The sequence below is a fragment of the Triticum urartu genome, chromosome 5A, assembly GCF_056163025.1.
Source record: "Triticum urartu cultivar PI428250 chromosome 5A, HENAU_Tu73, whole genome shotgun sequence".
NCBI classification, from domain to species: Eukaryota; Viridiplantae; Streptophyta; class Magnoliopsida; order Poales; family Poaceae; genus Triticum; species Triticum urartu.
Genome location: NC_141877.1, coordinates 92,911,309 through 92,934,823, shown reverse-complemented (window position 1 = coordinate 92,934,823; position 23,515 = coordinate 92,911,309). Strand labels below are relative to the sequence as shown.

The 23,515-nt window shown below is 43.3% G+C and overlaps 2 protein-coding genes and 1 pseudogene across 3 annotated transcripts; 1 reads left to right on the top strand and 2 right to left on the bottom strand.

The window, feature by feature from the left end:
* Positions 1 to 5,776: 5,776 nt before the first annotated feature.
* Positions 5,777 to 6,739, bottom strand: LOC147970441 (uncharacterized; annotated as a pseudogene).
* A 7,450-nt stretch (positions 6,740 to 14,189) lies between these two features.
* Positions 14,190 to 18,976, top strand: LOC125508022 (putative galacturonosyltransferase 13). Its single transcript, XM_048672569.2, has 6 exons — positions 14,190 to 14,971; positions 15,959 to 16,017; positions 16,102 to 16,257; positions 16,423 to 17,010; positions 17,392 to 17,694; positions 18,231 to 18,976. Exons 1-6 carry the CDS (start codon positions 14,761 to 14,763, stop codon positions 18,519 to 18,521), a joined length of 1,608 nt encoding a protein of 535 aa, XP_048528526.1. The 5' UTR covers positions 14,190 to 14,760; the 3' UTR covers positions 18,522 to 18,976.
* A 246-nt stretch (positions 18,977 to 19,222) lies between these two features.
* LOC125508021 (heparanase-like protein 1) lies at positions 19,223 to 23,234 on the bottom strand. 2 transcript variants are annotated; one of them, XM_048672567.2, is made up of 10 exons: positions 22,879 to 23,234; positions 22,000 to 22,248; positions 21,872 to 21,908; positions 21,285 to 21,468; positions 20,913 to 21,061; positions 20,580 to 20,810; positions 20,292 to 20,481; positions 20,080 to 20,205; positions 19,893 to 19,992; positions 19,223 to 19,785 (listed from the first exon to the last, which is right to left on the bottom strand). In XM_048672567.2, exons 2-10 carry the CDS (start codon positions 22,204 to 22,206, stop codon positions 19,399 to 19,401), a joined length of 1,611 nt encoding a protein of 536 aa, XP_048528524.2. In that variant the 5' UTR covers positions 22,207 to 22,248; positions 22,879 to 23,234; the 3' UTR covers positions 19,223 to 19,398. The 2 variants fall into 2 exon arrangements, with proteins under 2 accessions (XP_048528524.2, XP_048528523.2); XM_048672566.2 differs by having other exon boundaries at positions 22,000 to 22,217; positions 22,879 to 23,233.
* Positions 23,235 to 23,515: the final 281 nt, after the last annotated feature.

Sequence of the window (23,515 nt, the reverse complement as noted above, 5' to 3'; positions counted from 1 at the left end):
GGTAGAAATCAAGAAGGAGCATCAAGTGTTGATGGTCAACAAGACCACCAGTTTCAAGAAAAAGGGTAAAGGGAAGAAGGGGAACTTCAAGAAGAACATCAAGCCAATTTCTACTCAAGTGAAGAAACCCAAGATTGGACCTAAGCCTGAGACTGAGTGCTTCTACTACAAAGGAACTGGTCACTGGAAGCGGAACTTCCCCAAGTATTTGGTGGAGAAGAAGGATGGCAAAGTCAAAGGTATATTTGATATACATGTTATTGATGTGTACCTTACTAATGCTCGCAGTAGTGCCTGGGTATTTGATACTGGTTCAGTTGCTAACATTTGCAACTCGAAACAGGGGCTACGGATTAATTGAAGATTGGCTAAGGACGAGGTGACGATGTGCGTGGGAAATGGTTCCAAAGTCGATGTGATAGCCGTCGGCACTCTACCTCTACATCTACCTTCGGGATTAGTTTTAGACCTAAATAATTTTTATTTGGTGCCAGCGCTGAGCATGAACATTATATCTGGATCTTTTTTGATGCGAGATGGTTATTCATTTAAACCAGAGAATAATGGTTATTCTATTTATATGAGTAATATATTTTATGGTCATGCACCCTTGATGAGTGGTCTATTTTTACTAAATCTTGATAGTAGCGATACACATGTTCATAGTATTGAAGCCAAAAGATGCAGAGTTGATAATGATAGCGCAACTTATTTGTGGCACTGCCGTTTAGGTCATATTGGTGTAAAGCGCATGAAGACACTCCATTCTGATGGACTTCTGAAATCACTTGATTATGAACCACTTGGTACTTGCGAACCATGCCTCATGGGCAAGATGACTAAAACTCCGTTCTCTGGGACAATGGAGCGAGCAATAGAGTTATTGGAAATCATATATACTGATGTATGTGGTCCAATGAATATTGAAGCTCGCGGCGGATATCGTTATTTTCTCACCTTCACAGATGATTTGAGCAGATATGGGTATATCTACTTAATGAAACATAAGTCTGAAATATTTGAAAAGTTCAAAGAATTTCAGACTGAAGTGGAAAATCATCGTAACAAGAAAATCAAATTTCTGCGATCTGATCGTGGGTGTGAATATTTGAGTTATGAGTTTGGACTTCATTTGAAACAATGTGGAATAGTTTCACAACTCACGCCACCTGGAACACCACAACGTAATGGTGTGTCCGAATGTCGTAACCACACTTTATTAGATATGGTGCGATCTATGATGTCTCTCACTGATTTACCGCTATCATTTTGGGGCTATGCTTTAGGGACAGCTGCATTCACGTTAAATAGGGCACCATCTAAATCCATTGAGACGACACCTTATGAATTGTGGTTTGGCAAGAAATCCAAGTTGACGTTTCTTAAAGTTTGGGGATGCGATGCTTATGTGAAAAAGCTTCAACCTGATAAGCTTGAACCCAAATTGGAGAAATGTGTCTTCATAGGATACCCAAAGGAAACTGTTGGGTACACCTTCTATCACAGATCTGAAGGCAAGATATTCGTTGATAAGAATGGATCCTTTCTTGAGAAGGAGTTTCTCTCGAAAGAAGTGAGTGGGAGGAAAGTAGAACTTGACGAGGTAATTGTACCTTCTCCCTTATTGGAAAGTAGTGCATCACTGAAATCAGTTCCAGTGATTCCTACACTAGTAAGTGAGGAAGCTAATGATGATGATCATGAAACTTCTGATCAAGTTACTACCGAACCTCGTAGGTCAACCAGAGTAAGATCTGCACCAGAGTGGTACGGTAATCCTGTTCTGGAAGTCATGTTACTTGACCATGACGAACCTACGAACTATGAGAAAGCGATGATAAGCCCAAATTCTACAAAATGGCTTGAGGCCATGAAATCTGAGATGGGATCCATGTATGAGAACAAAGTATGGACTTTGGTTGACTTGCCCGATGATCGGCAGGCCATAGAGAATAAATGGATCTTCAAAAAGAAGACTGACGCTAACGGTAATGTTACTGTCTACAAAGCTCGACTTGTTGCAAAAGGTTTTCGACAAGTTCAAGGAGTTGACTACGATGAGACCTTCTCACCCGTAGTGATGCTTAAGTCCGTCCGAATCATGTTAGCAATTGCTGCATTTTATGATTATGAAATTTGGCAAATGGATGTCAAAACTGCATTCCTTAATGGATATCTTAAAGAAGATTTGTATACGATGCAACCAGAAGGTTTTGTCGATCCAAAAGGTGCTAACAAAGTGTGCAAGCTCTAGCGATCCATTTATGGACTCGTGCAAGCCTCTCGGAGTTGGAATATATGCTTTGATAGTGTGATCAAAGCATATGGTTTTATACAAACTTTTGGAGAAGCCTGTATTTACAAGAAAGTGAGTGGGAGCTCCGTAGCATTTCTAATATTATATGTAGATGACATATTGTTGATCAGAAATGATACTGAAATTCAGAATAGCATAAAAGGATACTTGAATAAGAATTTTTCAATGAAAGACCTCGGTGAAGCTGCTTATATATTAGGCATCAAGATCTATAGAGATAGATCGAGACGCTTAATTGGACTTTCACAAAGCACATACCTTGATAAAGTTTTGAAGAAGTTCAAAATGGATCAGGCAAAGAAAGGGTTATTGCCTGTATTACAAGGTGTGAAGTTGAGTCAGACTTAATGCCCGACCACTGCAGAAGATTGAGAGAAAATGAAAGGTGTTCCCTATGCTTCAGTCATAGGCTCTATCATGTATGCAATGCTGTGTACCAGACCTGATGTGTGCCTTGCTATTAGTTTAGCAGGGAGGTACCACAGTAATCCAGGAGTGGATCACTGGACAATGGTCAAGAATATCCTGAAATACCTGAAAAGGACTAAGGATATGTTTCTTGTTTATGGAGGTGACAAAGAGCTCGTCGTAAACGGTTACATCGATGCAAGCTTTGACACTGATCTGGATGACTCTAAGTCACAAACCGGATTCGTATTTTTATTAAATGGTGGAGCTATCAGTTGGTGCAGTTCCAAGCAGAGCGTCGTGGAGGGATCTGCGCGTGAAGCGGAATACATAGCTGCTTCGGAAGCAGCAAATGAAGGAGTCTGGATGAAGGAGTTCATATCCGATCTAGGTGTCATACCTAGTGCATCGGGTCCAATGAAGATCTTTTGTGACAATACTTGTGCAATTGACTTGGCAAAGGAATCCAGATTTCACAAGACAACCAAGCACATCAAGAGACGCTTCAATTCCATCCGCGATCAAGTCAAGGAGGGAGACATAGAGATTTGCAAGATACATACGGATCTGAATGTTGCAGACCCGTTGACTAAGCCTCTCTCACGAGCAAAACATGATCAGCACCAAGACTCCATGGGTGTTAGAATCATTACAATGTAATCTAGATTATTAACTCTAGTGCAAGTGGGAGACTAAAGGGAATATGCCCTAGAGGCAATAATAAAGTTGTTATTCATATTTCCTTATATCATGATAAATGTTTATTATTCATGCTAGAATTGTATTAACCAGAAACTTAGTACATGTGTAATACATAGACAAACAGAGTGTCACTTGTCTGCATCTACTTGACTAGCTCATTGAATCAATGATGGTTATGTTTCCTAACCATAGACATGAGTTGTTTTGATTAACGGGATCACATCATTAGAGAATGATGTGATTGACTTGACCCATCCATTAGCTTAGCACGATGATCGTTTAGTTTGTTGCTATTGCTTTCTCCATAAGTTATACATGTTCCTATGACTATGAGATCATGCAACTCTCGAATACCGGAGGAACACTTTGTGTGCTACCAAGCGTCACAATGTAATTGGGTGATTATAAAGGTGCTCTACAGGTGTCTCCAATGGTGTTTGTTGAGTTGGCATAAATCGAGATTAGGATTTGTCACTCCAATTATCGGAGAGGTATGTCTGGTCCCTCTCGGTGATGCACATCAATATAAGCCTTGCAAGCAATGTAGCTAATGAGTTAGTTACGGGATGTAGCATTACAGAACGAGTAAAGAGACTTGCCGGTAACGAGATTGAACTAGGTATTGAGACACCGACGATCGAATCTCGGGCAAGTAACATACCGATGGCAAAGGGAACAACGTATATCGTTATGCGGTTTGACCGACAAAGATCTTCGTAGAATATGTGGGAGCCAATATGAACATCCAGGTTCCGCTATTGGTTATTGACCGGAGATGTGTCTCGGTCATGTCCACATTGTTCTCGAACCCGTAGGGTCCGCACGCTTAACATTTGGCGACGATCAGTATTAGGAGTTTATGTGTTTTGATGAACCGAAGGTAGTTCGGAGTCCCAGATTTGATCACGGACATGACGAGGAGTCTCAAAATGGTCGAGACGTAAAGATCGATATATTGGAAGCCTATGTTTGGACACCGGAATGGTTCCGGATGAGTTCGGGCATTTTTCGGAGTACCGGGAGGTTACCGGAACCCCGCGGGGAGTATATGGGCCTTATTGGGCTTTAAGGAAAAGAGAGAGGGGCTGTCTAGGGCAGGTCCCCCCCCCCCAAGGCCTAGTCCGAATTGGACTAGGGGGAAGGGGCGGCTCCCCCTCCTTCCTTCTCTTCTCTCCTTCCCTTCCTTCTCTCCTACTCCTACTTGGAAAGGGGGGAATCCTACTCCCGGTGGGAGTAGGACTCCCTAGGGCGTGCTATAGTAGAGGACCAGCCCTCCCCTCCTCCACGCCTTTATATACGGGGGAGGGGGGCACCCCATAGACACACAAGTTGATCATTGATCTCTTAGTTGTGTGCGATGCCCCCCTCCACCATAATCCACCTCGGTCATATCATAGCGGTGCTTAGGCGAAGCCCTGTTCCGGTAGCATCATCATCACCGTCATCACGCCGTCATGCTGACAAAACTCTCGCTCGACACTCTGCTGGATCGTGAGTTCGTGGGATGTCACCGAGCCGAACATGTGCAGATCGCGGAGGTACCGTACCTTCGGTGCTAGGATCGGTCGGTCGTGAAGACGTACGACTACATCAACCGTGTTGTCATAACGCTTCCGCTTATGGTCTACGAGGGTACGTGGACAACACTCTTCCCTCTCATTGCTATGCATCACCATGATCTTGCGTGTGCGTAGGAATTTTTTTGAAATTACTACGTTCCCCAACAGATATATCCATACCTACTCAAATCATCTGTGAAGATCAGAAAATAACGATACCCGCCGCGTGCCTCAACACTCATCGGACCACATACATCGGTATGTATTATTTCCAACAAGTCATTAGCTCGCTCCATTGTTTCGGAGAACGGAGTTTTATTCATCTTGCCCATGAGGCATCGTTCGCAAGTATCAAATGATTCATAATCAAGTGATTCCAAAAGTCCATCTGCATGGGGTTTCTTCATGCACTTTACACCAATATGACCTCAACGGCAGTACCACAAGTATGTTGCACTATCATTATCAACTTTGCATCTTTTGGCATAAATATTATGAATATGTGTATCACTATGATCGAGATTCGACAAGAATAGATCATTCATCAAGGGTGCATGACCATAAAAGACATTACTCATATAAATATAACAACCATTATTCTCCAATTTAAATGAATAACCGTCTCGCAATAAACAAGATCCAGATATAATGTTCATGCTCAATGTTGGCACCAAATAACAATTACTGAGGTCTAAAACTGATCCCAAAGGTAGATGTAGAGGTAGCGTGCCGACGGTGATCACATCGACCTTGGAACCATTCTCGACGCGCATCATTACCTCATCCTTAGCTAATCTTCATTATTTCGTAGCTCCTGTTTCGAGTTACAAATATGAGTAACCAAACCAGTATCAAATACCCAGTCGCTACTACGAGCATTAGTAAGGTACACATCAATAACATGTATATCAGATATACCTTTGTTCACTTTGCCATCCTTCTTATCCGCCAAGTATTTGGGGCAGTTCCGCTTCTAGTGACCATTCCCTTTGTAGTAGAAGAACTCAGTTTCAGGCTTGGGTCCAGCTTTGGGCTTTTTCACGGGAGTGACAACTTGCTTGCCATTCTTCTTGAAGTTCCCTTTCTTTCCCTTGCCCTTTTTCTTGAAACTAGTGGTCTTGTTAACCATCAACACTTGATGCTCCTTCTTGATTTCTACCTCCGTGGCCTTAAGCATTGCGAAGAGCTCAGGAATCGTTTTCGTCATCCCTTTCATATTATAGTTCATCATGAAGCCTTTGTAGCTTGGTGGTAGTGACTAAAGAACTCAATCAATAACACTCTCAACTGGAAGATCAATTCCCAGTTGAGTCAAGTGGTTATGATAAGACATTTTGAGTATGTGTTCACTGGCAGAACTGTTCTCCTCCATCTTACAGCTGTAGAACTTGTTGGGGACTTCATATCTCACAACCCGAGCATTAGCTTGAAATATCAACTTCAGCTCATGGAACATCTCATATGCTCCGTGGCATTCAAAATGTCTTTGAAGTCCCGGTTCTAAGCCGTAAAGCATGGCACACTGAACTATTGAGTAGTCATCAGATCGATCTTGCCAGACGTTCATAACATCTGCAGTAGCTCCTGCAGTAGGTCTGTCACCTAGCGGTGCATCAAGGATATAATTCTTCTGTGCAACAGTGAAGATAATCCTCAAGTTATGGACCCAGTCTGTGTAGTTGCTACCATCATCTTTCAACTTAGATTTCTCTAGGTACGCATTAAAATTCAGGGGAACGGTAGCACGGGCCATTGATCTACAACATAGATATGCAAAAAATTATTAAGACTAAGTTCATGATAAATTAAGTTCAATTAATCAAATTACTAATGAACTCCCACTTAAATAAACACCCTTCAAGTTATCTAAGTGATACATGATCCAAATCAACTAACCCATGTCCGATCATCACGTGAGATGGGGTAGTCATCAATGGTGAACATCTCTATGTTGATCATATCTACTATATGACTCACATTCGACCTTTCGGTCTCCAGTGTTCCGAGACCATGTCTGTACATGCTAGGCTCATCAAGTTTAACCCAAGTATTCTGCATGTGCAAAACTGTCTTACACCCGTTGTATGTGAACATAGAGTCTATCACACGTGATCATCACGAGGTGCTTCAAAACGACAAACTTTGGCAACAGTGCATACTCGGGGAGAACACTTTTATCTTGAAATTTAGTGAAGGGATCATCTTATAATGCTACCACCGTTCTAAGCAAAATAAGATGCATAAAGGATAAACATCACATGCAATCAAAATATGTGACATGATATGGCCATCATCATCTTGTGCTTTTGATCTCCATCTCCAAAGCATCGTCATGATCTCCATAATCACCGGCTCGACACCTTGATCTCCTTCGTTGCGTCGGGGTCATCTTGCCAACTATTGCTTCTACAACTATTGCTGACGCATAGCGATAAAGTAAAGCAATTACATGGCGCTCGCATTTCATACAATAATTAAGAGACAACCCTAAGGCTCCTGCCGGTTGTCGATATTACAAAACATGATCATCTCATACAACAATGTATATCACATCACAGCTTGACCATATCACATCACAACATGCCCTGCAAAAACAAGTTAGACATCCTCTACTTTGTTGTTGCAAGTTTTACGTGGTTGCTATGGGCTTCTAGCAAGAACCGTTCTTAACTATGCAAAAACCACAATAGTGATTATCAAGTTTGTTGTTTTAACCTTCTTCAAGGACCGGACGTAGTCAAATTTGATTCAACTAAAGTAGGAGAAACAGACACCTGCCAGCCACCTTTATGCAAAACAAGTTGCATGTCAGTCGGTGGAACCGGTCTCATGTGCGTGGACATGTAAGGTTGGTCCGGGCCGCTTCATCCCACAATACCGCCGAATCAAAATAAGACGTTGGTGGTAAGCAGTATGACTATCACCGCCCACAACTCCTTTGTGTTCTACTCATGCATATCATCTACGCATAGACCTGGCTCAGATGGCATTGTTGGGAAACGTTGCATGGAAAACAAGAAAATTTCTACGCACACGCAAGATTTATCCATGGAGATGCATAGCTACGAGAGGGGAGATTGTGTCTATGTACCCTCATAGACCGTAAGCGGAAGCATTTGTTAACGCGGTTGATGTAGTCGAACTTCTTCGTGATCCAACCGATCAAGTACCGAATGTACAACACCTCCGCATTCAGCACACATTCAGCTCAGTGACGTCCTCGCCTTCTTGATCCAGCAAGATGGGAAAAGTATTAGATGAGTTCCGACAGAACGACGGCGTGGTGATGGTGGTGGTGATGCTTACTCCACAGGGCTTCGCCTAAGCACTCCGAAAATAGGACCGAGGGACAAAACTATGGAGAGGGGCGCCGCGCACGGCTAAGAGATTGTCGTCGCCTTTGTGTGGCGCCCCTCCCTCATATATATAGGTGGGGGAGGGGAGGTGGCCAGGAGGCGCCCCAAGGGTGGCCGCCGTCCCCCTTGGGCTCCTGCCCTGTGGCGCCCCCTTACCTTGTTTCCACAAGGGGGGCAGGAAAGGGGGGGAGAGGGAAGGAAGGGGGAGGCAGACTCCCCCCTTTCCTTCTCTCCCCAGGGGCTGCGGCCTTAGGAGGGGCGCGCCAGCCCCTTGTGGGCTGGTGTGTCCTCCCCCTTTGGCCCATATGGCCCATTAACCTCCCGGAGGTTCCCGGAACCCCTTCCAGTGATCCGATGACTACCCGGTACCTCCCGAAATCTTCCGATGTCCAAATAGCATCGTCCTATATATCAATCTTTACCTCCGGGCCATTCCGAAGCTCCTCGTCATGTTCGTGATCTCATCCGGGACTTCGAACAACATTCGGTCACCAAATCACATAACTCATATAATATTATATCGTCAACGAACGTTAAGCGTGCGGACCCTACATGTTTGAGAACTATGTAGACATGACCGAGACACCTCTCTAGTCAATAACCAATAGCGGAACCTGGATGCCCATATTGGTTCCTACATATTCTACAAAGATCTTTATCGGTCGAACCTTATGGCAACATACGTAATTCCCTTAGTCTGTCGGTATGTTACTTGCCCGAGATCCGACCGTTGGTATCTTCATACCTAGTTCAATCTCGTGATCGGCAAGTATCTTTATGCTTTCCGTAATACATCATCTCGTAAATAACTCCTTAGTCACTTTGCTTGCAAGCTTCTTATGATGTGTATTACCGAGAGGGCCCAAAGATACCTCTCCGATATTCGGAGTGACAAATCCTAATCTCGATCCATGCCAACTCAACAGACACCTTCGGAGATACCTGTAGAGCATCTTTATGATCACCCAGTTACATTGTGACGTTTGATAGCACACAAGGTATTCCTCCAGTATCCAGGAGTTGCATGATCTCATAGTCGAAGGAATATGTATTTGATATTAAGAAAGCAATAGCAATAAATTGAACGATCATATGGTAAGCTAACAGATGGGTCTTGTCCATCACATCATTCTCCTAATGATGTGATCCCCTTATCAAGTGACAACAAATGCATATTGTTAGGAAACCTTAACCATCTTTGATCAACGAGATAGTCTAGTAGAGGCTCACTAGGGACATGGTATTTGTTTATGTATCCACACATGTATCTAAGTTTCCGATCAATACAATTCTAGCATGAATAATAAACCTTTATCATTAATAAGGAAATATAATAATAACAACTTTATTATTGCCTCTAGGGCATATTTCCATCAAGTAGATGCGAATCGTTTCGGTTTACTAATCTTGAACATGATGCCTATATACATGATCATTGCCTTGGATATCGTCATAATTATTTGCTTTCCTATCAGTTGCCCAACAGTAATTTGTTTACCCATCGTATGCTATTTTCTCGAGAGAAGTCTCTAGTGAAATCTACGGCCCCCGGGTCTATTTCCTATCATATTTTTTCAGATCTATTAATCCAAAAATCCAAAAATACCCTGCCGCACTTTTCTTACCTATTTTATTTTTTTATTTTTGTTAGATCTATTTATCCAATCTCATGCAGTTGAATCTATCTCGATGCTGAGGAGGGATTGACAATCCCTCTTACGTGTTGGGTTGCAAGTTTTTGTTATTTGTGTGAAGGTACTACTTACATAGTTTGGTGGATCCTCCTACTGGATTGATACCTTGGTTTCATAATTGAGGAAAATACTTACCGTTGTTGTGCTGCATCATCCTCTCCTCTTCAGGGAAATACCAACACAGATACAAGCAATCATGCCTGTTCATCCAACGCCAACTGCCTACGGCCTGGCCTCCATGGGGTCTTGTTCATCCAACCCCCACCGGCTAGGGTGGGGCGTACACACGTGCAACAGCAACGTGGACTGTTCATCAAGAGCCAACTGGCTAGGCCAACTCTACGTATCTCATAAGGGGGCTTGATGCAACAACCGGTTGGTCTTGACTCTACGTATCCCACACATGGTCGACAGGGGCCTCCTACACTACTGCACACTCTCGTATCGATTGCTTGGGTTTAGTAGTGTGAAGGGCTCGCTCAGGTTCATTAGTGTGAAGGGATCGCTTGGGTTTAGTAAGCGAAGGGATCGTTTAGGTTCAGTAATACTAAGGGATCGCTCCGGTTCAGTAAGCGAAGGGCTCTCTCAGGTTCAGTAATGTGCTCGCATATACACTCGTATGAGAGAAATCAATCTTGCATCGCTCAGGCCCGACCATCCACCATATACCAAGAAATCCCCAAAAAATTATCGCCCTCACATCTATTAGGATTTTTTACGTCATGGACGGCCCAAACAATGTCATGCAGGTGTGGCTCCGGCCCACCTAGGACGAAAAGCCCATTTTTTATCATAATTGTTTGTCATAGAAGTAGGTGCTCACCTCATCCATGATGATATGTGTTTTCATCACAATTATCATCATGGAAGTGTCACTTCCATGACAGATTTTTTCCCATTCAGGCCATAATGCCACATATGTGTATTTTTCTTGTAGTGGTTACCTTGATTATGAAGAATATAGTTCACACAAAAGCATTGGGTGTTTACAGAATAGAGTTTCACATCCTCCCTGCTCCTAACCTCCTCCTTGATCAAACTTCGAGATCCTGGGTACCCACAGGGTCATAGAACAAGAGAGAGATAACTTTGTAGCAATCAAAGACATACATGACGTCAATTATTCAATGTCATTCCATCGATCCCTCATAGGGTTGCAAGGCTATACCTGAACCCATTGCCTTACCGAATTACTCACACAAGAGGAAATCATCGGAGAAGACATATATGAATGTTTAATATGTCTTACAATGGTTGCTGGATGCGATACATGATTACAATTATGGATAACTTGGAGGGGAGATGCTATGGTGATGGTGATGGCAGCGGCTATGGTGGTGAGATGGACATGGTGGCGGCTAAGGTTGGAAGACGGCTTTTGTTTGCCCGTTTCATGAATGGTGCTCTCCTCATTGTTCTGTTGGTGTTAGCCTCTTTATAATTGTTGGAGGGATTGGACCTCATGTTGCCTCCAACACCTGGTACGAGAGCTAGTACGAGCGTGTGCACTCGTACCATTCGTTGTCTTACGCTCTAGTGGCCTTGCCACGCCTCCAATTCTTTCCATCCCTTCTCCATTTTCCTTTTTTCCTTTTAAGTGGCAATTTATCTCTATATTTGGCCTCTTTTCCCGTGGTAACAAATTAGAGAAAGGATTTTGTGATCTCTCACATTCATTAGTCATTAGTAGCAATACCAGGGTGATTTTCTCAGGATTCCAAGATTATCTGGTTGAAACAACGATGTAATAAGCGTAAAATATTGCTCATCACTCAGGCGTCATGTGCTTACATGATTAGGGAGCGCTCGGGCAAGCCACACCCATATTTTTGTTGTTCTGCGAGCTAGCTCGTGGGAATGATGGATACCGACTCACTGTTCCATGTCTTGGAGTCGTGCTCTGGGGAGGAAGATAGTTGCGGGATTCAATCTTCCATAGAGGTTTTTATGGCTGGTATGCTAGCCACGGATGTGAGAAATTGGGGAGGTGCATCGGTCGATCCGGTTGTTCAACCCATAGTGTTGTAGGAGGCGAGGGACAACACGATGGTCCACAAATCACTCAAGAGCAGCTGCGGGTGGCAAAAAAATACTCCTCAATACTCCTATCCCTGGAGATTCCTCGCCTGGCAAAGCCCTGGAGGTCGCACACCAGACCACTCTGGTTGAGCGCGCCTAACTAGCGCGAGTTGAACGTGAACTAATTGCCCATGAGCACGCGCTGGCAAAGGGTAATCAGTCGTGTCGTCAACCGGTTGCACCTCGTGGTCCTTTGCGGTCGGGGCATTAACAACAAGTTTGAATTCGGAGGCCCAATCAATCTCCGTGTCCTCTGCACCTCGATTGACAGTGTCCAGAATGCAACTACATTGGTAGATGCGATCCAACAACCAGGGGATGATCTTGTCTCAAACGACATTTGAAAACTTTTGACATTCCTGAAGGCGGCAGTCATGCAAAACGAGCCGATCTCTCGGTTTCGAGACTGACTGGCATCTAGAAGCTGAGTGCCATAGAGAGCCGAGTGCCGAAAGTTGCATCTAGTTAGTCCTAGAAAGTAAAACATAATGGTAGAGGATGAAGGAAACAAAGAATGAAGTTTTCACCTTTGACTACGGATGAACTGCCATTTCGTTCTTTTCTTCTTTGTTCGGCTTTCACAAGCAAAATACCTTAAAGCCAAGAGTACCATTGCTGACATAGTCAGGTGAAGAGTAATAAGAGAATTGTAGGAGCTTGCCAGGATGGCTTGGTAAGTAAGCTACCCGTTCTTTCTCTTCTTTCCTTCTCATTTTAGTCTCTTTTTTTACTAAACGTATAATCTCCTTTCCGTGGAAGGGGTAACAAAGATGGAGGCACATGTAGATAAATACAAACCTTTTCGATCTTTTGCCTAAGCGAAGTAGTTGATCCCTCTAAGGTAAGGGTGAATCGAGACTGAAAGCTCCTAATAAAATACCGATAGTTGCATCTTCACATCCCCGTTTGACAGCTAGTAAGAGAACTAGCAGTCAAGCAACAACTGGGTGTGATTTGTTGCCACGCCATCGAGGAGATCCCCCTTGGGGCATGATGATCTTTCCATAGTGTCGAGTGGACTCCCCTCGGCAATGTGATGACGTTTCGGCATGTGGCATAGAAATGTGCCTCGTGGGCAAGACGACTATTCGATGCGACGGCAAAGGACCCCTCCTACTGATCGTGATGATTCTCCGTGCCACCGGGATGATCATCCCGACGTCGCGGTGTTCCATCTCGCAGTCAGGACAACACTGCGTGACCGCGGGATGATCCACCGGGATGACTATCCTCGGGAGTCGCGGTGACTCGTTCATTTGCGTTTTTGTGTTTGAAGATTGGATCCTTCATATATATACGATTCTCTTCGTCGGCGCCAGTTATTGTCCTAGTGCGCTGGTCTCGTGGGGGCTTAGTATAATGACTTTCCGACTGTATACTACAACAAGGTTTGCTCAGCTCGGGAGAGGGAGGTGCGATGACGGCGGGGTGCCTTCGGTTAGCCACAGTGCCTGTAGTCGTCGCTAGGTGGTCTACGGACCTGGATGTAATATCTGGTGTTCTTTTGTACCGCCTTGACAGTAGATGAATAGATTGAAAGTTTCCTCGCCCTCCAAAAAAGGATTGTTAACAATATTTCATGGTTTATCTACTTTATTTATGGCAAATTGCTCATATATTCAATGTTGGGTTGCAATTCGGTGTGATCACTAGAGCGTGCGACCTCCGCAGATCCTGACGCGTTGCTCGCGTTTACGTCTTGACGTCTTCATGAACAGAAAGCCGCGAGGGCTGTTTGACGGCTTCGTTGCGCACCCAGGCTACACACCGAACATGCGCCCTATATGATTACTGTTCAATATTTTGTGTTTCATATATGGAAGAGATACGATGAGGATGATATAAAACTTTTTGGTAGGAATAGCTACAAACACACAAATAATGAACCTCTAGCTTTGTGAAGCACGTTCAAGAAAGAAAAAGGAAAGGAAAAGCACATTCCATAATAACCTACTCTATTAAATTTAATCAATCAATCAAGGCTAACAATAATACAATGTGGGCCAGGTTATCGTGTAGAGGAGTAGTTAGCCAAGCAACCTTCCCAACAACAAGAAGAAGAGAACAATCAACTAACTCGTCGTGCATTCGGGTTTGAGTTTGAGCCAACCAAACCACGACCCGATCTGACTCCCCATTCTCCCCTCTCCTGTTCATCCATCGGGTCAAATCAAATCCCCTCCCTCCTCCACTCCTCCCTCCCCTAATCCCCCAATCTCGAGCTCACCCCAGGAAGCTCAGATCATCATCAAACCCCTCCCGCACTCCGTCTCCACTCCTCGCGGCGGCAAGCGAGCGCGCGCGCGCAGAGCCATCGGAGCCCCGATTCGGCCTCTGGGGTGTCCAGGAAACAGGGGGAATCAAGAAACCCTCCCCCCTTGCGAGGACCGGGGATCGATCGCTTGGTGGATTGCTGTTGCCCCCCGCCCACCCCCCCCCCCCCCCCCCCCCCCCCCGCCTCCGCGCGCACGCCAATGCCGGATCCGGCCGGGCCGGCGGTCGCGTCGTCCTCCTCCCCCTCCTGCCCCGGGCTGCCGTCATGGCGTCTCTGAATCTCGCGGCCTGCCGCGGCCCCCGCCGATGCTCGCTGGATTCTCTGTCGAGGACGGAGCAGGAGCCGCAGCCGGCGGCGACGAGGAGCGACGATGCAGATCCGGCTCTCGCCGAGCATGAGGAGCATCACCATCTCCAGTAGCAATGGGCTGCTAGACTTGATGAAGCTCAAGACCGCCGCGCGCCACTTCTCGTACCGGACCGTCTTCCACACCGTCCTCATCCTCGCCTTTCTCCTTCCCTTCGTCTTTATTCTCACCGCCGTCATGACCCTTGAGGGCTTCAACAAGTGCTCCTCCCTAGGTATGCAACCTGGCTCGCCTGGCCTGCCCGCTTGTGCTTTTACTTCCATTCTTGGGATGATGTAGTGGCTTGAGGTCTTATCTGCTTTAGAGTTTAGACAACATAATGGCTGACAAATGATGCGCAATGCCCTTGTGGGATGTGACTTTTGCAGCAATTTCGTCGGTGAATAACTTGATGGGTTTGACCTAAATCTATGGTACATTGCTATCTGCATCTGCATTGGTGGTTAATAACACGACTTTCCGTTACTACAGTCTAGGGTCGTTTAGGCCATTTATGTGGCTGCATATGTGCTTAGTAGGCTGATTAACCGTTTACAGTTTCATTGAGCTGCGGAAACCACCTATTTAGTCTCCTGTATAGAAGATAAGTAGACACGAGGATGCTTATGATTTATGAAGAAGCTTAAAGTGTTTCTTTCTTCACCTTGCCTTGATTGTTCAGTGAGGAATTAGTTGCATATTTTGTTCAAGCCGCAGACAATTTGTACAGTAAGCCATTAATGATAGATATATGCAACTACTCTAGTTTTCTATGTTACAGGAAGCATCGATATCTTGCACTGATGTTTAGAATTGGGAACTGCTACGGAGAACCTTAGTTAGCTAAGTAGAACACTGAAATCCTACACCCAGAGGAACGCTGCCATCGTTTCTGAAAAATCAGGAGTCCGGTCTAAATGTTATGCCCAGAGAAAATGGATCAGTTATGTACATGGGCCTATTATCTTAGGCATCCCAATGGCTTTGTATCTCCCATTTTAATCTTCTCTTCTGTTCTGTTGTTTAATTTACTTGAATTGGATACCTATGTTATTTATCATACCTTGACGATGATTATTTTATTTTACGTGCTTCCACCCTCATTATTTGGCCGTCTTCTCAAGCATAATTTTTCTTCAATGCTTAAACTTATTCAAGATTGTATAATTTGTCCAGTCAATCACTTGCTACAAATTCATCACTGATTGTTATCATTTACCAGATTGTCTGGGCAGACGGTTAGGTCCACGTCTTCTCGGTAGGGGTGAAGATGGCTCCATGGTATTAACATGTGCTTTGCACTTCCCTTTAATCCTTTCGATGTTTTATTTAGTTTTTAATCGATCGCTGCACTGGAATGTGCAGAGGCTTGTAAGAGATCTGTATAGGATGCTTGATGAAATAAACTCGGAGGAAGTTCCTGTTGATCTAAAAGTGGCAGAATCTTTTGATGATTTCATCTGGGATACAAAGAATAACGATTATGATTTGAAGTCATTTGCTTTGAGGCTGAAGGCCACGGTAAGCATTGATGCCTACAAATGTTGTATAGTGATCACCTAAAGTTGTCAAACGCAAAGAACATCACTGATGCAATTAGTGATCAGTAACATAAAGTTTTACCTTTCATCCACTCCTCTTTGTTCAGCAAGTTGCAAACCTTATTGTTTACATAATGACATGCAGATGGAGACCATGGATAAGGAACTGAGATCATCCAGGTTGTCAGAGCAGCTAAACAAACATTATGCAGCAATCGCAATTCCTAAAGGCCTTTACTGCCTTTCATTGCGTCTAACTGACGTATACTCCTCAAATGCCCTTGCGAGGAAACAGCTGCCACCCCCTGAGTTGGTCCCGCGTCTTTCCGACAACTCCTATTTCCACTTTGTTTTAGCGTCAGACAACATCCTTGCAGCTTCGGTTGTGGTCAGATCAACAGTTAGATCAGCATTGAAGCCTGAGAGGACAGTCTTTCATGTCATTACTGACAAGAAGACCTATCCTGCCATGCATTCATGGTTTGCATTGAATCCTCTTTATCCTGCCATTATTGAGGTGAAGGGTGTCCACCAATTTGAATGGTTGACGAAAGAAAATGGTCCAGTTCTTGAGGCTATAGAAATTCAGCACATTGCCAGAAGTCGTTACCATGGAAATCACCTTGCAAGAACCACTGCAGGTGACAGCCCGAGAGTTTTTGCAGCCAAGCTGCAGGCAGGAAGTCCAACATATACATCTGTGCTCAATCATATTCGTATATACTTGCCTGAGGTATAAGAACTTTCTTCTAACTATCTTATGAACAAATTAGCATGTATGAAATGTGATAGAATGATGTGGTGAAACACTCAACTGCAAATATTTATTTTCCTTTCTATAGGATTGGCTACTTGTGAATATATTTTTAGTGTGGTCTTTTGGTGTCAAGAGGCAACCAATATTACCTAAATACCTTTTGCAGAAATGTATAGCATTTGAAAGTGTTCCATAGCTAGTTGGAAATTCTCATTCTCCTTTTGTTTTTTAGATATTTGGAATTTTGTACAACTGTAGAGAAGATCTCTATGGTAGTGCATAACTGCGTACTTGTTAATGCTTCTTTTTGTTGAATATCCACAATCACATAATAACACTTACAATTGCTCAAAGCAGTTATTCCCAAGCCTCAGCAAGGTTGTATTTCTTGATGATGATGTTGTTGTCCAACGTGACCTGTCATCACTTTGGGATATTGATCTAGCTGGGAAGGTAAATGGAGCTGTTGAGACTTGCAGGGGTGGAGATAGTTGGGTGATGTCTAAGAGGTTCAGGAATTATTTTAACTTCTCTCATCCGCTCATTGCCACCAACTTTGATCCATTGGAGTGTGCGTGGGCGTATGGCATGAACATTTTTGACCTTGCTGCATGGAGGAAGACAACAATTAAAGATAAATACCACCATTGGGTCAAGGAGGTAAAACGTACTCCCTCCATTCACTATTATAAGATGTTCTAACTTTTTTCTGAATAGCATGTATATAGACGCATTTTAGTGTGTTTGTTCACTCATTTCAGTCCGTATGTACTCCATATTGAAATATCCAAAACATCTTATAATAGTGAACGGAGGGAGTATATATATCACTATTGCCATTTTCATATGTACATCTTTAGTTATTTATAGATGCATTTCTTTTCTTTTTGCCATTTCAGTATAACAAGTTAATTTGCAACTATTGGATGTCCACCATGCCCCTTATTTGACCATAAGTTTCTAATTGCACTAACTTAAACTGTATAGAGCACTGACTTCTCAAATATTTGGAGATTTTGTCTTCGCTGCTGAAAAAGTATAGCTGTACTGCGTGGTGTTGAATTCCATTTTATTAGCATTGCTTTCTGCTTCACATGATAGTTGACACTCTGCTTGTTCTATATTTAAACAATTATAAATTTTAAATTCATGTTGGAGAGCTCCAGTCTTATTCATTGTATTTTTTTTGCCTGCAGAATCTGAAGTCAAACTTCACGCTTTGGAGGCTTGGAACTTTGCCACCTGGCCTTATAGCATTTAAAGGCCATGTTCATCCGATCGATCCATCTTGGCACCTTTTAGGTTTGGGGTATCAGGAGAAGACGGATATCTCTAGTGTTCGGAAAGCAGCAGTTATACATTACAATGGACAAAGTAAGCCATGGCTGGACATTGGTTTTAAACATCTCCAACCATTTTGGACGAAACATGTGAACTACTCGAATGAATTTGTAAGGAACTGTCATATAATGGAGCCTCAGTTGTAGATTGGCGAGACAAAAGATTCAACAAATAAAGGCGTAAATTAAGTGGAATTAAATTCGTTATTTTGGAGACCGGCATCGAAGGGTATCCAGGGAATGAACATAATTGGTTACATGTGCAGATGCAGCATATTCGATGAATAGAAAGGAATGTTTTGTTCCCATTTACACGAGGATCCCTTTCCTTTTGTTTATTCCATTTGTATCATAGCTCATGAAATTACACTATTGTTTAGGATGGTTCTTTTGTACTTGATGGAGTATTATAAATTGCCTGATTTGGCAGAGTTGATGATAGTCCCATCACTACTGTAATTGCTGGAGAGTGAGTATACAGTTCACCATGTGAAGAGGGTCAAATTTTGATTTTGCAAAAAACATCCCTGTACATTTTGCACCCAGTCTTTCTGATATATTTATGGTGATCATCTCAAATGAAATACTTGCTTTTCATTCCATGTCTTGGGTTTTTTCTATCTGAGATTTCTCAGGTTATTTTGCATGTGACAGCATCAGTCATTTGGCCATATTGTTAGTGTTTACAGTTGAAGCATTGACTTCAATGCATGCTGGTTGGTGGGTTGAACAGCAGCAGTTTATAATAATTTCTGTTTACAGCCAAATTATTATTTGAATCTGTATGATTCTTGTTCTTCATTTTCTTATAAAGTAGGAGACAACCTCTTTCTGAAAGTTTTGATAAATATCAGGAGAAAGTTTTCGAGCTTTTCTTTATTGTGAATTTGTTGAACATAGGTGGCCCAATTGGGGCAGAACACATCAACACAAATCATTTTCAGTATTTTTATAGTTGAGAAGCGCTATATTGTTGTAGCTGAAAAACTCGCATGGTATCCTATCTAAAAACTACAGTTCATCGCTAGCAAGCATCAGCCTCAAAATCTGGGAAGACGACGAAGGCGATGGACAGCGGCGCGACATAGATAGGTGAACTGGCAGAAACTTGCACCGGGTACATCGGAGGGATGTCACCATCTTCAGTGAGCTCCAGAGGAACTCCATTCAGCAGCATGGTGCGCGCAAAACGGTTCCCGTCTTGAGCTGTCAGGTGGTACTCTTCCCTCTTCTCCAGCCCATCGGAGGCTTTGCTCCCGACCCAGGAGACCGTCCTCTTCAGGCCATGAACAAAGGAGCTGTCCCTTGTTATCCCCTGCCCTTGCGCTAGGCCGACATTGAGGTCATTCCTGACGGTGACCATGGACCCCATGTTTTGGCTCAGGTTGATCAAGAGGAGAGCGATACCGCCCTGAAAAGAACATTTTAAGAGCACACCAATCAGCCAACCAGTGACTAAAGTCACAGCACTATGCTATGTTTACCAAGCCTAAATCAATCTCATGGGGCCACTCTTACCTTCTGCTTCCCGCAATGCGCATAGGCACGCAAGTATGAAGTACCGCCGAAGTCTATGGAAAGAACTCCATTCCCCATTAGTCGATGCCACAACAAGGCACTGAACATTTATCAAAGTTTAGTAATCTGAAGCATATGCAAACGGTAAAGTATGTTTCTGGCAGGAATATACAGTACAGATACTTGCCTGTAGTAATCAGGGTTCGGCACGTAAGTATCGGTGTCGAGGAGGCCATAGTTGCCTCCAATTAAAGTCTGTCTGCAGTAGACCTTGGTGTCATACTTTGCTGACTGACCAAGTTGATCAAGATACCTAGTTAAAACAACAAATTTCAGGATGAGAAGACACGAGAAGAATGATGGCCGTGATAGTCATTTGTTCTTCTGACAAGTAATTACCAGAAGCTATCCAGGAAAGTATTGGAAACGGTACGGCTGCCGCTGTTATATGCTCCGCCAGCTTCCCCGACCCACGGAGCCGACCATGGTCCATGTCGTTGTATCGTGAGCTGGAGATCTCTGAATGTGTCTGAAACCCTGCTTAAATGCTGCGGGTCCAAGATTCTATTGGCCACATGTGGATCATTACCTAATCAAGATTGAATAAATTATCTTGTGCCATCTTTGATATAGGAGAAAAAATAGAAATAATCAAGGTGTACTACCAAGAACTGAAAAAACACTCACCAGCACCAAGATTGTAAATATGGTGAGTCATTCCTCTGACAACATTTGGCCCAGAGACGTCAAGGAGCATAGCAAACCATTGTTTGTCATAGAATCCTCCTGGGGCTAGCACCAATGGTTTGCTAGAGTTTTCATATAACTGATCGACGATCTTTTGAAGTGCAACCAGGTCTTTTCCATATTGTTCAGCTCCCACGCTTGCACCGATTCCACTTCCACTCAGTTCATTACCTAGTGAATGAGCATAGTTACTTATATAGCGCTTTGCACACATGAAAGATGTTCCTTGCTTTGCGAGCAGCAAATATAGTTTTGGGTTTGACAATGTATTACCAAATTCCCATGAATCAATAGGATAGTTCATTGAAACAGTATATTCCATAAACTCCTGGGCATTGCTTGAATTCCAAGCACCTCCCCAAACACCTTTACGTATCTGCTTTCGCCCTCGAAGTGCATTAAGACCAAAAGTAATAACTGCACTGAAGGAATTAAACAAAAAATAATTAGAAAATGCACTGCATATATTATTATACACTGCTAAGATTTTAAAAGAAAGATGACGGGGTGTATTTTTAATGCACTAATACTTTATCCCATAATATATGTTGCATGTTCAGAAGTCTGATGTAATCAATCACAACTCGCTTAGAAGAAAATATAGATGGAAATTCCTAAAGATAAGCAACTGGCAAAGGCATTCACCCTGTATTGAGGAACAGATCATTCATTGCATCCCATCTTTCCATGGTTATGCATCCTTTAGAAAATCCAAACAAGCCACTTGAAGCCTTTGTAAATGGTCTGCATGGAGATCCTAAATTTGGTGTTTCATATACCACTTGATCTTGTAAGGAGCCTCCGACTCTGATGCGTAGTGGGCTAAAAGCTACAAGAATAAATTCGGCAGAAATATTCATCAGGGGAAGAAGATGAGGTGTCATAAAGACCATAAACCAGGCCATTATGAAAAGACGGTAAACAAAAAAGTGAAGAAACTAGCTACACAAAGAAGGAAAAACTTGCTAAGTGAAGACTCACAAGGATATTTGAGTGGCAGCTCAATTATTGTTAGATGCTAGGTTGTAAATGACTCACAAGGATATTTTACCCTTCTAAAAATTTAAGAATAAACTGAGCCTCCATAGGGAGTTGTTTTCTTTTTCCGAGAAAACGCAAAGACTTTGCGTTTCTTTTCATTGAAAGGTGGGGGAACAAATTACAGTAGAAAATAGGGGAGTTGTAACTGAAAAGTAGAAAATTCTTCAATTGACAAGGGTCAGAACACTAACCCTGGATAGCTTTAGCTAGCAACGGATTAGTCAAGTCCTGGAAATTCGGACAAAGACCAAAGTTAGTAATTTGCGTAAAATCCAAATTCATTTGATTAATGAGAGTATTACTGGGATTCAGGACCTACCATATTCAAGATAGAAGCCTTTCCCCATGGGCACTGATCATAGTTGCACTTCTCCGGAGGCCACCAATCAAGGGTAGCGCAAATAAACTCATCACTGGTCGCAGCGATCGTCTTGGAGCCCCGTACGATGACGGTTACGTCGGAGTAATCTTCCGACAGGATCAGCGTAGGCAAGCAAACAAGAAGAAGGAGAGACCACAACCTCATGCTTTCACCACCTGCAAATGATGTTGTCCACCAAATAGACAACTAGAGCGGTTCAGGCTTATCATGCTCTTTAAATAACGTGATTAGTTGGTATGGAAAGGTCCAAATTCCTGCTCTACTAGCATAGCTGAAAGTGACAGCCACAGGTCCATTTTTCTTCCATATGTCATCTTTTTCCAAGTTTTAACAGGTCAATTCATTATCAGCTTAGCTTTATTCATGTAAGACTCGTCACTGATGAAACGCCATTTTAACTCAGATTTAAAAAAAATGTTTTCCACTTTGCATATTTCTTTCAAGATTTTAAACTTTATCAATCCGAGAGTAAAGTTGAAAATTATATATATTTTAAAAAAATTGCCCCAAAGATACTGAAGAAATGATCTACAAACATGTACTACTTGTTCCGCTCAAAATTCGAGCACATCGAAACCCAGCTGAATCTGAACCTCCAACGGAGCAAGAACACGCTCTACGGCTCTAGTACCAGTGGTTCAGAGGATGAAACTAAACTACACCAACTCCCTTCCCAGCATACACCTAAACAGTATCGAATCTATTGAAGCAACTAAAACCAAGCCGGGCGCAGTGGCGATTTGCTGCAGATTTGCAAGCTAGGCAGTGCAGAGAAGGCGAAAGCAAACGGAAACGGAGACGAGGGCCATTAATTACCTGGAGATCACAGCCAAGCCAAGGGATGCTCCGCAGCCCGCTCGGAGGGTCACAGGAAAAAGAATGCTTGAAGAACAGAGTCACAGGTCCCAGAATGGGGCCCAGCGGATCGTCCTTCTCCCGGAGATCCTCGCCGTCGCCGGCGCCGTTTGTCAGAGGCTGCGAAGAGTCGAGCGGTGCTTCTCCGAGAGAGAGAGAGAGATTCTTGAAGGAAGAAAAATCTGGAGGTCGGTCCTCTTTATATCTCCCTTTGAAGCTACTCCCCCGGAGAAAGCTGTGCCTCTCCTAATTAAACAGCAGCGGTATGACGACAAGCTAATTACTTCGGTCCAAATCTGAACACTGGAGACGATGGCGCTTCTTGCAGAAGTTGAAAAAAGATGGACATGTTTTCACTCCCCGCCACTGAATTCTTTTGTGGTCCCAGCCCAAGCTATTTTTTCGTATTGACCGGCAATACATTTTCTGTGAGTAATTAGATTGATCATGTGAGAGTGATGCTAGCAGATTCCTTTTCCGAATATTACTGCTTTGATATTAGGCAATATTGGCCATTGGATATATGCGGCTGAATGGATGAGAGCTGTTAGATCTCGGTAACTCGCCTTTTCAATATTGTTATAGATATAGACTACTC